We start from the raw sequence: 18,188 nt of genomic DNA, 5'->3' as shown, positions 1-18,188 counted from the left end.
AAAATTAGTTCTAAATAGCAACTCTGCTGAAAAAAATCCATGAGATTTATCCATGAGATAAACGAACTATATTTTGAATTTCATTATGACTGTAGCTCTAAAAGATAGACTTTGTAAGATCAATGCAAATAGTACCTCGGAGAAAAGGTCTGTGCCAGACAGGATTACTAAATGAAAACTACCTTTGCTCCTAGTTTATGGTTTAATTTAAATATCACATAAACTCTCAGGAATAATTTATATTCTTAATGTCAGTGATATTTGGATGGCTGCATTAAAGTCATACCATCCTGCAAATAAATATCTTTTTAATATGCAAAACATGAGCATTAGATTTAAGCAAAAACCTTCACTCCATAAAGAAAATGCAATGTCCTCCCTTACCTGTATTTCTGTGCCTACTGAATGCATAGACAACAAATGGAGGAGATAATAGAGCTTTCTTTTCTGCCTTATTAAAGTTCACCCTGTACTTCTTATATTAAGCCTCATGTAGATTTTGTTAACTTTTGCTCAATTTATTATAGTATCTCAAAATCCTCAATAAAGTTTCAATTCAACTGAGTTTCTTTTAAATAGACAGAAGTCCAAAAACCTACTTTTATGGTAATACTTGATGACTGAAAATATTAAACTAAATTAATAATGTTTATAATGAAGATTAAAATGTCAGATTGCAAGTAGAACTAAATCAAGCAGGTGCAGGTGAAGAAATGTTCCCATCAGAATAAAATCATCTAAGAATGCAGATTATAGTAAGAGATGCACTTGGCTAAATAGGAAGCCACTTTATAAAGTAAACTTGAAGCATTTTCAAAACACTTTTCTTAGTGCTGATATTTAAGAAAGACAGGAAAGGAAAAATATTAAGGCCACTGGGGGCATTTGGGCGGCTCAGTTGGTTGAGCGTCCAACTCTTGATCTCAACTCAGGTCATGATCCCAGGGTTGTGGGATCGAGCCCCACATTGAGCTGCGTACTGAGCACAGAGGCTGCCTACGATTCTCTCTCTCTTACTCTTCCTCCCTCCCCTGCTCACTTTCTCTCTCTCTTTTGCTCTCTCAAATATTTTTTTTAAAAAAGAGTTTTAAGAAAATATTAAGGCTACTGGATTCTAATGAGACTTGCAACCTAGTAGGAGAAAGAAAATAAACCCACATGGATATATGCAGAAAACTCAACTGATGGAATTAATGCTAAGTATCTGTACAATAAGGACAGCCATAAAGTATATTACTGAAATAAATTATAATTCCAAAGTCAGGAAAAAAGTTCTCTCTTTCCATCTCAACTCCACTTGCAGATACAGCTTACTTGACAAACATTCCAAAGCTTAAATGCTACCATTCATTTCCTTCTTAGCATCATGACCATAGCAAAATATGTTCTCCACTATCCCAGCAACCTCTAGTCAAGATTCTCATCTAATATAATTCTGATATAAATATTCAGTGCCCTTAGACTTTAAAATAATGCCATTGCGTTGGGGAATCAGTAGCGTTATTATCTGGACATATTTGGTCCATAGTATTTTTTTACGCTGTCTTCCATACCATGAGATATGATGCCAACCCCAGAAGCAAAAGTTCCTTTTACTTCTTTCCCTTGTTAACTCGTTTTCCGTCTTTTCTAAGTAGCACCCTTTACTTTTGTGAATTTCTTTATTGCCTTTTAGAAGCCCATCCTCTTCCCATTAGGGTTGATAGTAATTCATAACGTATTGGGGATGAATGTATATTAAAACAGAAAATTCTCCTTTAGTACTCTGGAGAGGCAATCATTCATAATTAATGGTAAAAAAAAATGGCATGGCTTCTGCCTTCCTGGAGCTTATGATCTGGAGAAGACACAAAAGGTCTTTACTTTCCAGAGATACCGTTTTTCTTTAGTTCATGTCAATAAAAGGCCCTCAATAATTTCAACTAATTTGCTTCCCTCCTTCTTTTCTCAATCCTCTTTACACTCAGACAACAGAATTGTTAATGCCCTTCTATTATCTTCTGACTCATTTGCATGAAGCCTAAATGATTCCTGTATGCCCCAACTATCCCCCACTCCTGCCAATATTAAACTAAATCTCTTCTGCCCATTTTTTTGATGAAGAAACCAAAATGGAGAGAGTTCATAGCATCACCTATATCCACACAGTTAATGAATGCTGGCTCTGGGATTAAATTTAGTATTAACTTCGTTTGTTCACTACAGTAAGTTAAACAGTGTCCCTCAAAGATATCAGATCCTAAACCCTGGAACCTATAAAATTTGCGATCGTATACAGCAAAGCCTATGCAGATGTGATTAAACTGACAGTCTTCAGGTGGGGACAATTATCCTGGATTATCTGGATGAACTCTTCATGTAATCACAAGTGTCTTTTAAGAGTGAGGCAGAGAGAGATTTGACACAGAAGACAAAGAAATAATGTGACCATGGAGGCATAAAATGGAGTGATGTGGCCACAAAACCAAGAATGTTGGCAGCCAACAGAACCTTCAGAGCGGGAGTACCCTGCCAATACCTTGATTCTGGCCCAGGAATACTTATTTCAGATTTTTGGCCTCCAGAACTGAGAAAAAATGATTTCTGTTGTTTAAAGCCACCAAATTTGTAAGCGTTTGTTACAGCAGCCACTGGAAACTAACACAAGAACTGAAACCCTGTTTTTACACTGCCACCTACAGGCAAACCCTCTGGTTCCCAAGTCAGAATCAATCTCCGTAGGAATTAGAATGATGGCCACAGAACTAAGTTCAAGGGCATTACTTCCAAGTGTGTAGTAGCCTGGAGAGAAAAATCAAACAGCCCAAACATGAAGGAAATGGGGGCCCACAGGCTGAGAACACTCATCAAATTAGAATTAGAGAGGCATCAAAGAAGACATAGGCCAGGAGTAACCCTAAATACTCACGTTAGCTTCCTTTAGATGTTCTACTGAAAGAAAAGTTGGTTCTTGAACTTCGTAGGGCTAATCCCACAAGATGGAAACAGCTGATTGTTCCTGAAGTGGGAGATTTCCATGTAACAGCAAACTAGTGAGGTAGGTTGGATGGATGTAGTCACATGCATGCATTGCCGGATAAACATACAAGTGGCAACATAAAAGCAGAGCCCTGGTTGCATGTGACAGAGCTTTGGCTGTGGCTTTGACTGATGCTATTCAACATGTATCAATAAGCGTCATCAATACAAAGACACCAGGATAAGATGTAGATTTTGTCACCCAGGGCTATACGTCTTTCCGTGACAAAGTATAGTGAGTTAAATCAGATTGAACTTATAGGAGCACCGTGGAGATATTGGGGGTTCAGTGCCAGACCACCACAATGAAGCAAACATCGCAATAAAGCAAGTCAAATCATTTTTTTTTGGTTTCCCACTGCATATAAAAGTTATGTTTACACTATATTGTTCTCTTAAGTGTGCAACAGCATTATGTCTAAAAAAACAATGTACATATCTTAATTTAAAAATACTTTATTACTAACAAATGTAAACCATCCTATGAGCTTCCAGCCGGTTGTAATCACTGATCATAGAGCCATATAACAAATCAAGTAATAATGAAAACAGTTTGAAATACGGCAAGAATCACCAAAATGTGACATAGAGACATGAAGTGAAAGAATGTTGTTGGGGGAAAAAATGCCACCAATAGACTTGCTCAACACAGGGTTGCCACAAACCTTCAACTTGTTTAAAAAAAAAAAAAGTAGTATCTGCAAAGCACAATGAGGTATGTCTATGCCCATATTAAAAAAGTGTTAAACTGATCAGTTATTAAGGAAAAAGAGGTATTTTTTTTTCTCATAACATTCACCAAAATAAGTTGTTAGATGAATTAAGTACATAGTTGCAAAACACTGAAACTACTCAAATACAGTAGAAAATACAGGTGAATTTGGTATGAACATGGATACAGAAGGCCTTTCTAAGCATAAAAGATGGAGTGATGTCAGTAAGATGGCAGGAAAAATGGTTTGTTCAGTCCCCTTCAAAGAAAGACCTTTCAGCAAGTATCCACAGACAAGTCACCTTTGTGAGAATCCCAGAACCGAGGGTGAGGCTCAACTACCCCTTTGGCTCACAAAAGAAGAAAAAAAATGCATTTGAAGAGTAAAAGAAGCAGTTTCACCTTGACCCGATCACCCCTTCCCAAAGCCAGCACAGCATGGCACCAAAACGTATCCCTAGGACCTCTGGTTTCTCCAGTGAGAAAAAGAGCCCAAGGGGGGCATTCAGCTTTCTCAGTGTTACGAGTGCTTCCAAGAATGCCCACCTCAGTCTCAGCTCACAGGGATCACTGGGGAAATAAATGGGGTTAGACCTCCAGGTATCAGAACAGAGAGGAAAAAGGAGCTCATAGCACCTAAGGGAGGGATCATGGTGAGCTGTAGTCTTGCTGGGGGCAGCACCTGACCAGACATCTTGGCCAGTGTCTCTTCCCATTTGCAGAACCAAGACCATGAACACTCTGGCAAAAGAGCTCAATAGGCTGGGTCTGGGTCCCCAACCAATGGTCCCTATAGACAGAGACAATTTTATAGTCTGCCCATACAGGGAAGGAAGTGAGCAAACCCACCCAATGGCTGAACACTGCCTCTGGCCCTACCTGACTAGGAAGCCTAATTGTTGAGCCCTGAAAGGTCCCACAGCCCAGGTTATGACCCCACCCAGACAGGGAGCCAAGCCAGTAGCTCTTCCCAACTGTTGAGCAAAGACTACAGCCCTGCCTAACCAGGACATATGAATAGTGACCATGGGCAGCCTTAGAGCTCAACATACAGTATTGCCCGGACACAGAGCATGGCCAAATGCCCTGGACGGCAGTGTAACCCAGCCCACAGCCCTGCCTGATTGCTGACCACAGCCTGAGGTCCCACCTAATCTCAAAGTGGCCTTACCTCAATGCTGAGTCAAGCCAGGGGCACATTTGGATGGGGAGCACAAGCTGGGTCCTCACCCAAGCGGGGCCAGTTGCAGAACCCATCCTGCAGCCACACCTAAATGCAGAGTCCATCCGGTAGCACTACTCTGCTGGGGAACACGGACTGGGACCCCAGCCAATCAGAGGTGAATGCTGAGTGCAGCTAGTAGTTCCACCTGCCCACGGAGCCAAACCAACAGCCACTCGACAAGGGAGCCAGCCAGCAGCCCAGTTTGAAAGCCAAGCTGAGTCAGCAGGCTCACCCAATCGCAGACTTTAGCCAGAAGCACTCCCACCTTGACGAACAGACACTAGCCTCACCTAATTAGAGACCCTGACAGCAAGCCTCTCCTACCCACAATTACTACCATCTGACCCATCCTAGCCCAGAGGTGAGCTATTATTGGCTTAAAAGAGAATGCTGAAATTCGAAGATAGTTTATGTATACCTCATGGCAACAATGAAGAAAAAAACCTGTAGTAGATTAAACAAAACATTGAGATGAGGAATCAAAGCAAACCACTACAAAAGTCATTATATCACAAAAAGCAGAGAGCAAGAGACAAAGAAAACAGCATAAAAGAACTACAAAACAGTCAGAAAATAATTACCACAATGGCAATAGTAAGTGCTTACCTAGCAGTACTTTACCTATCAATTACTTTATCATAGGTTGATGAAATTCTCCGATTGAAAGACTTAGGAAGGCCGAATGGTTAAAAAGCAAAAAACTAGATCAAACAATATGCTGCCTGTGGGGAAATAGGTTCAAGAATTCCTTACACTTAAGGGTTAAAAAAAGCTTAGGGCAGAAAGCTGCCGCCACAGGATGAAAGCGCCCAAGGTTAGTGAATGAGACATTATAAAGGGATCATGAGTAACTTGTTACAGGAAACTACTTTCCATCTGGCGCCAATATACTATCGTGCCCTGATCACAACTCCAAATGCCACTTGCCCTCCAGACCCTTAGCTTCTCACACACACAAGTTATTGATTACTATCTGATTGTTTTCTTCACGTCTACCATGTGTGTAAGATCTTGAGGGCTCAATAAATACGGAGACAGAACCGCTGTTTGGGGCTCTTGTCTTCTCCCAGACATTGGCCTCTCTCATATTCAATTCTGCGTCCACTCTCTTGCTGGACAAGAAAGAACTCCAGACTCATAGTCTGCGACAGTTGTCTACAAGAGATTCACTTTAGTTTTAAGGACTCACATAGGCTGGGAGCTAAGGGATAAAAAAGATTCCATACAAATGGTAACCAAAAGAGAAGAGGGGTGGCTATACTTGTAGCAAACACACTTTAAGTTAAAAATAGTCACAAGAGACAAAGAAGGTCATTGTATAATGATGAAAGGGTTATTAATTCATAAAGAAGACCTAACGATTGTAAATATTTATGCATCCAATATCAGAACACCTAAATATATAAGGCAAATAATAACATAACTGCGTGGAGAAATAAACAATACACTAATAGGGACTATTATTATTAATATTCTACATCCAATAATAGATGGATTACTCAGACAGAAAATCAATAAGAAAACAGCACTACAGTGTTATTTGAGTATATATATGACTGTATATAACACTTGACTATGTAATGTGACTATACATTATTTGAGTTAACACTATATAGTGTTAATAGAACAACACTATAGACCAAACAGACATAGCAGACATATACAAACATTGTATCCAATAGCAGAAGAATGCATATTCTTCTCAAGTGCACACAGAACATTTTCTAGGATAGATCATATGTTCAGCCACGAAAAAGTCTTAACAGATTCAAGAAAATTAAAATTGTATCACAAGTCTTTTCTGACCACAATGGTATGAAATTAGCAAAACAGGAGGACATTTTGGGAATCTACAAATATATAGAAATCAAACATACACTCTTAAATAGAGCAAATGATGGATCAAAGAGGAAATCAAAAGGAAAATTAAAAAAAACATTGATACAAATGAAAATGGAAATACAACATGCTAAAATTTATGGGATGTGTTAAAAGCAGATCTAGGAAGAAAGTTTACAGTTATAAACACCTACATTAAAAAAAGAAGGATCTCAAATAAACAGCCTAACTGTACACCCCAAGACCTCAAGGAACTTGAACAAACTAAGGTTAAATTTAACAGAAGAAAAAATAATTAAGATTAGAGCAAAAATAAATGAAATATAGAATAAGGAAAATAGGACCAACTAGGGGTTAATTTTTTTGAAAAACTAAACAAAATTGACAAACCTTTCACTCGACTAACCATGAAAAAAGAGATAAGACTCAAATGAATAAAATTATCAGTGAAAGAGGAGACATTACAATTGAAGTCACAGAATTCCAAAATGTCAAAAGAGACTACCACAAACAATTGCATGCTAACAAATTGGATAATCTAGATGAAAGTGTTAAATTCCTAGAAACGCACAATACACTAAAACTGAATCAAGAAGAAACAGAATATCTGAACAGATTAATACTGAGTAAAGAGATTGAACCAGTAATCAAGTCTCCCAACACAGAAAAGCTCAGGAGCAGATGGTTTCAATAGTGGGATTCTACCAAACGCTGGTGAATTTAAAGAACTAAAGCCAACACTTCCGAAACCCTTCCAAAAAACTGAAGAGGAGGGAATACTCCCATATTCATTTTATGAGATCAGCACCATCCTGATATTAAAGCCATATAGACACTAAAAGACAACAAAACTATAGGCCAATATTCCTGTTGAACATAAATGCAGAAATTCTCAAAAAAATACTAACAAATCAAGTTAACAGCACATTAAAAGGATTATATACTGTGAGTAAGTGGGATTTATCCCTGGGATGCAAAGAAGGCCCAACATAGTCAACAAATGTGATATACACGTTAATATGATGAAGGATAAAAATCCTACGATCTTCATAATACATGAATAAAGCATTTGACAAAATTCTTTGGGAATGAATTGTGTCCCTCTCTCATCTCAAAAATAAATAAACATTAAAAAATATTAAATTATAAATCAAATGTTTCAAAAATATATAAAAATTCTACCCTGTTTTTTTTTAATTCTTAGGACATAATCTGCAATGTGTACAAAACCTGTATATTGTTCAGGAAAGACTAAATTTGTGCATAATCAAAAGCAACTCATAAATCAAATAGTGAGGAAATGAATTAGTGAATGATGGTACATTCATTTAATGGAATACTACTGGCTCATTAAAAGTATTGGTGAGGGGCGCCTGGGTTGCTCAGTCGGTTGGGCGGCCGACTTCGGCTCAGGTCACGATCTCACGGTCCGTGAGTTCAAGCCCCGTGTCGGGCTCTGTGCTGACAGCTCAGAGCCTGGAGCCTGTTTCAGATTCTGTGTCTCCCTCTCTCTCTGCCCCTCCCCCATTCATGCTCTGTCTCTCTCTGTCTCAAAAATAAATAAGCGTTAAAAAAAAATTAAAAAAAAAAGTATTGGTGAATAGTTGTTTACAGATTGTATATAAAATTAAAAGCAGATTAGAAGACAATATGGTGATTTTTATTAAAAATGCATATACACACAATGCTTTTATCAGGATGGTTTAATTATCATTGATGTGGTTTATCTTTCCTACCTATATTTAAACATTTTCCTACAATAAAAATGAATTTCTTATTTTGTGGTAAAAGGAAAAAATTCTTGTAGAAATAAAAAAAATTAAGAAATTCCTAAGAAATTAAGAAACTCCTAAGGGAGTCAGTACGTGGTCTTTACCCAGAGTAATATCTTAGTTTATTTGTACTATCCAATAACATCCAAAAATAGAGATTCCCCTCAGGTATTATTAAAGACACATACCCAACCAGGGGCACCTGGGCGACTCACTTGGTTAAGCATCCGACTTTGGCGCAGGTCATGCTCTGGCAGTTGGTGAGTTTGAGCCCCCGTTGGGCTCTGTGCTGACAGCTCATAGCCTGGAGCCTGCTTTGGATTCTGTGTCTCCCTCTCTCTCTGCCCTTTTCCCGCTTGCACTCTGTCTCTCTCTCTCTCAAAAATAAACATGAAAAAAAATTTAAAGACATATGTACAACCAAGATAGACTTGAGGACTTGATAAGATCTTTTCTGAGCCTCCCAGTGGACCTCTCTGTCAAGCAAGTAACCCTTCCCATTACACATTACACATCTATTCATGAGTATGTCGGTTCCATGTGTGATTAAGTTTTCTATTCTCAGGAAATACATGCCTAATATAACAAATTGTGTGCTCTAACCAGGGCTACCCCTGCATCTTTCAGGCCATAAAGTTCTCTGGTGTTTCTTCTAGATTATGTATAACAATAATAATTCTGTGCAGGAGATAGAATAAAAGTATATTCATTACATTTTAATGTAGTCAAAACATTTATTTTTTTTAATGTTTATTTATTTTTGAGACAGAGAGAGACAGAGCATGAGCAGGGGTGGACAGAGAGAGAGGGAGACACAGAATCCGAAACAGGCTCCAGGCTCTGAGCTGCCAGCACAGAGCCCGACGCGGGGCTCGAACTCGTCAACTGCAAGATCACGACCTGAGCCGAAGTGGGACGCTCAACTGACTGAGCCACCCAGGCGCCCCAAAACACATATTTAAAAAATTACACAATTAAAAAGCATTTTTAATTTCTGAATGCATTTATAACCATGATATAAAATTATTTTATTATTAAACAGTGATTTTTGGTAACAACATCATACACTGTATGATGAATATATTCTTCAAACTTTACCTTGTATAGCAAATATACTACCTAACCATTATATATGTTATTTTAGGTTTGGTTTACAGGTATTATTTTCAGCATAGATTTTTTCTTAAATTCCATGTTTTTAAGGCACTGTAGTCAACTTTTAAAAATTACTTATCAAGCTAAAATATACGGAATAAAATTACACTTAAAATGATTTAATTCCCTTAATTAACACAAATTATTAATATGTATGCAAATATAAAGAATAGTTAACTCAAGTACAATATAAATAAAAGCAATTTTGCTTGTGCTTTAGGTTTGCTTCATACTCAAGTCCTGTGGTCACACTGCCAGAAATGCTGTTTCCCACAAGGATTACAACAGTTAAAAGAAAATAATTACAGTTAATTTAGATTTTGACTGCACTTTTATTTTTATTTCGGCAAAACTGTTCCTAAAGCCTTGTATTTAACCATTATTCTAGATTTATAAAACTGGATCTTTTAGAAATTATGTTGAGAGAGTGTTAAGGCATCTAAATTGGCCTATAAAATACTAGCTTATCTTCTTACCAGAGAAGGCTCTAAGAAAGCAGTAATTCTGGTATTGAATGTCTAAGAGATTAAGGCTTTGAAAATTGTTATTGTTGCAGAGCAGAAAACATTAAAATATTTTCAGTCTCACTGAACCTTTTATTCACATTTACATCCAGCACTTAGATACATTATGATATGCACAGTTATGTCACAGGGACAGTTTGCATTATTTATGTGGCTTTTAGTTTATAATGAGGTTAACTCTGCACAAATGCATAATACATACAGTAATGTAGGTACATTTGCAACAGTGAGGACTATAACTCATTTCCACCTGAAAGACAATGACAAGTGTTGTGAAGTAAAAGGAAAAATCTAAGAGAAAGTACTTCTACTTGACAAAGAAAACACTGAAGAAATTGTGTTCTATACATAATCTGCATTTTTAATGAGATAGTTCGTATTCAAATAGTTTCTCAACAATCTGTAAGCAAACTCTAAAATCTAGTGTGTTTTAAAGTATCTGTCTTTTCCATATAGGCAAAAAGGCCTGAGAAAAAAATGTTGGGTATTAGACAATGAATGAGGCAATATAGAGGGGGCCTTGAAATTATGTCTTCTAGACTGGGGGAAAAAGTTTCTCGCACACTATTTCTCAATTATAATAGTTATTTTGCAAGACAAAAATCTTATTTTTAAATGCAATTCCCTTAGAACAATGTTTTTCTTTCTCCTGAAACATTTTGTCCTATTTTTTTAACTAGTCACTAGATTTAGAGAAAAATGAATCTGCTCTGAACAAAACTGGAAAAGCAAAGTGAGAAAGCCATCCTGTCTTTCAGCTGTGCTTACAGCTCAGAGCCTGGAGCCTGCTTCAGATTCTATGTCTCCCTCTGTCTCTGCCCCACTCCCGCTTGCGCTCTGTCTCTGTCTCTCAAAAATGAATAAATGTTTAAAAAATTGGTAATGAAATATATATAATATTTTTAAATTTTTTAATTTAAATAAAATATAGTATAAATTTATAAATTTAAATATTATTTATCATTTATAAATAAAATATATTAATTTTTTTTTAATTTAAATAAAAATTTTAAACAGACTGACAGTGTTCCCTGATCACCATTTTGAGAAACTTCCCTAAGTAAGGCATCTATGAGCACAGTTAGAAATCACCAATGTAGAATAGGCACCCATATTCCCCTAGACATCATTCCATATCAACAGTGAAGTGTGGAGAACTTAATTATGCCTGAAGGGATGATTTTATATTCCTGATAAATCTTAATATTAAACCTCATTCAACCAACAGATGGGCATTTAGTCAAATAAATAGGTATGAGGGCCACGAACTGAAAACTTTGCTCTCCTTGCCTTCTAGTAGTAAAAATCAGTAAGTTGAATCAAAGGCTTTTTCCAGGACACAAAAAGAATGATAAATTTATGGTACTTAGCTACGAACCAATTTATTTATTATGGTAAAATGGCCGGGCTAAAAGACTAGGCCAATTAAACTGATTCTAGAGGTAAGAGTCCAGAAGTCAGAGATCATCTAAAACTACAAATGGGGAGAAATCATCACACAACAATTCCAAATGTACAATATCCTAAACATATTTAAATCTCAATTAGCTACAAAGCTCAGGTGCTAAGTGATCAAATATCTTAATCCAATGTTAAGCAAATAACAATTAAAAAAAATTCTCAGCTGAGTAGGACTAATGTTTTTGCTAAGTTCCCTAGTAGTTCCTGGAACAAGAATGGATATATACTCACTTTTCTTCTGCTTTTCTTTTCTTTTTTTACTATATAATGTTTCTTTTTTCAAAATACTAAGAAAATAACTTTTCAATTAAATGTTCCGTTACTGTGTAAGTTAAAAGAAATGGAAATTTTACCCATACCCAATCTCAAAAAACAAGCAAATTGCAATCGATGATATTTACAATGAATGAATTTTACTTTATTAAGTCACCAGAGTATAGCTGAGAATAGTATTATTTCTATATGCCTTGATTTCAATCCTGTGAAAAAATCATGCTTGGTGCCTTTATTTGGGCCCTGCTGAGCAAGGTGAAGAAAGAATCCACTCATCAATTCCTGTGCCAAGGCCATGACTACATATCCCCAGCCGGAGAAGAAGAGGTGTCTTTTTCTAAGTCATGTCAAAATGTTGAATAAACCAATTGTATGGAATGGTGTTAACCCTCCCCAAGGTGAAAAATAAAGATGTAAACCCCCCACCCACACTTTTTGTTAGACCGCAAAGTTCACTTCAGATATTGAGATACAAAGCTTACTGGTTCATTAAAGTCTGAAGGCAAAACAGCAGAATCTCACTTGGAACATCTGTTTATGCGTGAAACACACACATTAAGATCTGACTACACAATGAAAACTTCCCTACATCATCCCACACCACCATAACTTTTCTAGACTTTTTATTGCCTCATTAACATGTCAAGTGAGAGAATATTGTGAAATATAATAATGTGCTCTTTTTCTTTTGCACTTGTTTATGAATGATCTTCACCAACCTGAGCCTGAATCAATCTTTGCCACAAGGAAAGCTGGGATCACAGAATGTGAAGACGGAGAAAGAACTGGTGCAGAGCTTTTTGATTTTCTTTTTTTTTTAAGTTTTTATTTATTTTTGAGACAGAGAGAGACAGAGCATGAACAGGGGAGGGTCAGAGAGAGAGAGGGAGACACAGAATCGGAAGCAGGCTCCAGGCGCTGAGCCATCAGCCCAGAGCCCGACGCGGGGCTCGAACTCACGGACCGCGAGATCGTGACCTGAGCTGAAGTCGGACGTTTAACCGACTGAGCCACCCAGGCGCCCCAGAGCTTTTTGATTTTCAAAATCGGTCTTGAAAACGATTTCTAACACAATGGTCTTAAAAACCTGGCTTTAAATTTCTGGAGCCACACATCTGAGAGAGAAAAGCATTTTCTAAATTAGAAAAGCTTTCCTTTAAATGTAAAAAATAAAATTTGGAAAATAGAGTTTGGAGATCTACTATAGGCCAGTGAGCAGGCTGGATATTTGGTGCATAAAAACTATTTCTTACGACAAAGTGAAAAAATGTCAAACCTTCCCTGGCTGCACAAAGAGCCTGGAAAAAAGAGGAGAAGTCTAGGGGAGATACAAGCTTAGGGACTGCTCCCTTCTCCTGATTCATTGTCATGTGGAACACATCTATTAAACATTATCTGATTATTAAATATTCTCCTTTAAAATATATTTAATTTTGGGGCGCCTGGGTGGCTCAGTCAGTTAAGCTTCCGACTTCGGCTCAGGTCATGATCTCGCGGTCGGTGAGTTCCAGCCCCGCGTCGGGCTCTGTGCTGACAGCTCAGAGCCTGGAGTCTGTTTCAGATTCTGTGTCTCCCTCTCTCTGACTCTCCCCTGTTCATGCTCTGTCTCTCTCTGTCTCAAAAATAAATAAAACGTTAAAAAAAATTAAAAAAAATAAAATAAAATATATTTAATTTTTTGCTTTGCAGCATATAAGTATAAAGCATAAATACATAAGTTCTTATCATCAACTAATTCATTCAACAAATAATTATGGAGACTTTTTATATATCAGTCACTTAGAAATAATGCAATAAAAAGGGAAGTCACAGACCCTGCGACACCTCAGAGAATGTGCAGTCTATTGGGGGTTGCAGGGAGGGGAGAGACAAACAAGTTAGAAGCAAATTATATTTCTGTGTTTATAATAAGCTACCACATTTCTATGTATACCTTTCCCACATACAAGTGAGATTCTAGTCTGCCTTTTTCTTTATGGAAATACAGATGATTGACTCAGTGTGGTTTATTTGCAGGTGCCAGAGAAACTTTCTGAAATTATCCTTTGCTTTTTTATTAGAAGCAGCCCAAGGAAAATTTGTATACTGAAATTTCCAAAATTAATCGCCAACTGTCAAACATGATCAAAACACTTGGTATTCATATCTGCTACTATATATATATACTTTGGGCAACATGGTTGCTAATCCTGAAATCGAATGATAGTAAAACTGGAACCATTTTAACAAAACAAAACCACAAAAGAGAACTCAGAAAATCAGAGTGCAAAAGTCAGCCCAGAAGACATTGTAGCTCTCCTTGAGTACCAGGTCACGTTGGGCAAGGCAACGATGGACTGGCAGTGGACACACCATTAGTTTTCTTTGAAACAGAAGCCACAGAAGTGGGGCTCATGAAACTTTAACCACAAAGAGGTGTGAAGGTACAAAGGTTTTGAAAACATTCTTGGTAATACAAATGGGGATCCCTTTGTTGTCTTCGGTAGTCCTTCTATGAAATCACTAAAAGGAAAGAATGAAGGATGGGATCTTAAGGAAGTCAGCACTCAACGTATCTGTGGACTCCAAAACAGGTTAAGGTATGAGCTATGAAGCCTTGGAAACAAAAGACCAAGATAAATGAAGATCAAAGACTGGAAGAGGAGGAAAAGGGTTAAGGAGAAAGATGAGCTAGAAAAGGAGGAAATAGGGAAAACAGATTTGGGGCACGGGGTGGGGGGAAGGGGAGAAAGGAAAGAGTAGATAATTTTATTCTTTTTAATTAAAAAAAATGTTTTTAAATAGGCTCCATGTCTAACACGGGGCTTGAACTCACAACCCTGAGATCAAGAGTCACATGCTCTACCCACTGGGCCAGCCAGATGCCCCAGATCATTTTGAACAATATATTAACAGTGCTTTTCAACGAGTAGTGATACTACAAATTATTTTTCTTATACTTTTCTCAAGTTTCTATGACTTTTACAAGAGTATTTACAGCTTTTTTTAACTAAATAATTGGTTTTATTTTCAATTTTATATGAAAGAGTGCACTTAGCCCACTTACTCTGTAACTTAAACATTCATCTTTATAATTGCATTGGCTTTCGGTAAGGTGGTATGTCAGGAATTTGGGAACTGCTTAACACACAGTTCTTAAGAGACATGTTCAAAATATGTAGTCACTTACGTTGTATGATCCACCGATGGCCTGTGATTCTCTTCCCCATGATGAATACTGGTTCCATTGCCAAGTCCCCACCTGAATGTGTTTGAATCTCGAATTAAATTTTCTGGGATCGGCTGGTACCATTCACACAGGCTTCCTTTTTCAAAGCTGCAAACTTTCATGGCTTGAAGAGAAAAGAATAAAGACAAGATGAGCGAATCACAATAAATGTGTCAATAAATGGCAATTTCTACCTGTATCAAGCACTTTCTTACTGTTGGGCTTCTTTATTATCATTATTATTATTATTATTATTATTATATCATTTAAGCATCATTAAAATAATTAGGCAAATGATTTGTATAGTTACTAGCAAAGTTTTAAAGAAATCTGCGTGTACTATATTCAAATATCTATAGTAGCTATAACATGGGAATAAATGCAAAAACTAAAGAATTTGATAAGGAGGTGAGATTTCAGTCAGGTCCTAAAGCAGCAATCTAAGCATTGGCAGTTTCTTCTCACATAATACCTACATTGCTTACACGACCCAAGTTCTGGTAAGTCTGTTCTGTAACCACAGTATTATTATAGAGCTAAACTTGACTTTGGTCTCTGAAGGAATTAGTCCAAATTCCAAACTACTCAAGTTCCAAGCAATAATATTTACAATAACTTCTATATTGGACCTCTTTCCTTGAAAGTTCTCAATATTCTTGTAATGACTATGTTGTAATATCACATGAAATTACAAGTCCACTGATTTTTGAAATACATAGGTTGTGTGCGAAATGTTTTCTTCCTCTTTCTCTCTGAACATGTTCATGTGCCTTTTGGTCTGTCTTAAATTATCCACTGTTCTTGTGTATGCCATAGAAGATGTAGTGGACACATCAGCTTTTAAATGGAATTAGCAGTGTTAGCAAATCGCTGAGTTCATGATTTAGTGTAAAGTTTGAGAAGGAAACACTCCATCAAAAATAAAAAGTGATTTTTAATCTTGACATTCAGGTGTGTTATTTAATTTCTGACGTTAATATTGATCATATAATTACATTTATCTTATGAAGAGATTTAATTTTTTTTTTTCAACGTTTTTTATTTTTGGGACAGAGAGAGACAGAGCATGAACGGGGGAGGGGCAGAGAGAGAGGGAGACACAGAATCGGAAACAGGCTCCAGGCTCCGAGCCATCAGCCCAGAGCCTGACGCGGGGCTCGAACTCCCGGACCGCGAGATCGTGACCTGGCTGAAGTCGGACGCTTAACCGACTGCGCCACCCAGGCGCCCCTTATGAAGAGATTTAAAATTCAGTAGAATTTTGTTTTTCATATCATTAAAAAAGAAAAGAATCACTGTTGTTTTTTTTTTTAATTAGAAGGCATAAAGTTTCAGTCAAGCAAGACAAATGAGCTCAAAGATTTGCTGCAAGACACTGTACCCAGAGTCAACCATAATGCATTGTACACTTGAAAATTTGTTAAGAGGGTAGGTCTCATGCTGTGTTTTTTTATACACAATAAAAAAAAACATTGGAAAATGTAAGACCATAACCGGCAGATTTTTAGTTATAGTTCATCTTACAGAAAGATGGTGGAGGCAAGAGCATATAATTTGTTCAGAATTTAATAATTCAGTTCATGGGTATTTAAAATAAATAAATAAGGGGCGCCTGGGTGGCTCAGTCAGTTGAGCGTCTGACTTCAGCTCAGGTCATGATCTCACGGTTGATGAGTTCGAGCCCCGCGTCAGGCTCTGTGCTGATGGCTGGGAGCCTGGAGCCTACCTCGCAGTCTGTGTCTCCCTCTCTCTCTGCCCCTCCCCTGCTCGTGCTCTGTCTCTTTCTGTCTCAAAAATAAATAAACATTAAAATTTTTTTAAATAAATAAATAACACCATGCTTTTAAAATAATAATTTAATAGGAGCCCTTCAGTCAGGACATTTGAAGAACTTTCTCAAATCTTCCCACCCCATCATAAATTACATTACTAAAATTACAAAGTTGAACTAAGAAGAAAGTCAGTATTCGCTAAAGGCATTCATTAATTAACTAGATTTTGTGTAAACTTTTAGAAACGCCACAACTTATGTACCATCCTGAGAGGATGTTGTCTCCCCATGAGGAAGTCTGAATACTACACAATCTTCCATTACTTTATCTTCCATCTGCAAAGCGTAGCCTATATTCCTCGCCAACTTGAGTTAAGGGTTAAGAACCTCTTATCCACGCAGTGAGTTAGCTTTGATTTTATGAGTTTTGGGGTCTAGATTAATTTATTGTATATTTGTACATTAAAAAGCATTTCTCTTCTTAAATTAAGTATGAACCTTAATTGACTTTGTAAGTTTTAGAATTTCTTGACAATGCTGACAGAAGACAAATTACAGTTTCAGCTATACTCTGTATTTTCTGCATGGCCCGAACCCTTAATATCATCAAGACACTTGAGAAATATTACAGTAAATTCATATACTATCCAATATACAGTAGGAAAGGGGAATCATGGGAAAGTGTTCACTCCTTCTGCTCTATCTTGTGCTTTGTCCACTCAGACACAGATTAATTTTTCTCCTCTAAGATTGTGTCTTTGCTAAGAAGTTCACTCTTAAATTACAAATTTGCCTTAAATGCCATGGATTGGCAGATGCCAATAAATGAAAACCATCTTTCAATGAGACACAGGTACTGAAGCGTTCATTTGTATTGGTTCATATGAATTCTACACATTTAACATAGTATTCATTTTATATTTTGGCAATGGAAAACTTGGACAAATTCATCTAATTTGAGGGTTTTATAATACTTCCACCTTAAACATTCCCATTTCACGAGTGTGAGGAGTAGAAGAGAAACAAACAGGGATGGATAGAAAAGAACTAGTAAACTGTAGTCTTGGAGTCAAGTACAGTCCATGAAACGAGTGTTTTTAATCTTGGGGCGCCTGGGTGGCTCAGGTGGTTGAGCGTCCGACTTCAAGTCAGGTCATGATCTCGTGGTTTGTGAGTTCGAGCCCCACGTTGGGCTCTGTGCTGGCAGCTCGGAGCCTGGACCCTGCTTCG

At 37.2% G+C, this 18,188-nt stretch overlaps 1 protein-coding gene across 2 annotated transcripts in view; it reads right to left on the bottom strand.

Annotated features, from left to right (window-relative positions):
• MALRD1 (MAM and LDL receptor class A domain containing 1) overlaps positions 1-18,188 on the bottom strand; it is a 776,428-nt gene that overhangs the window by 490,739 nt on the left and 267,501 nt on the right. For both annotated transcript variants that reach the window (XM_078450377.2, XM_078450378.2), the window contains exon 22: positions 15,149-15,311. In XM_078450377.2, the coding sequence (XP_078306503.2) occupies positions 15,149-15,311 (163 nt within the window). The remainder of the gene's footprint in view (positions 1-15,148; positions 15,312-18,188) is intronic.

Source organism: Panthera onca, chromosome B4, assembly GCF_046562875.1.
Source record: "Panthera onca isolate mPanOnc1 chromosome B4, mPanOnc1 haplotype 2, whole genome shotgun sequence".
Taxonomy (NCBI): Eukaryota; Metazoa; Chordata; class Mammalia; order Carnivora; family Felidae; genus Panthera; species Panthera onca.
This window is presented reverse-complemented; position numbering and strand designations above follow the sequence as displayed.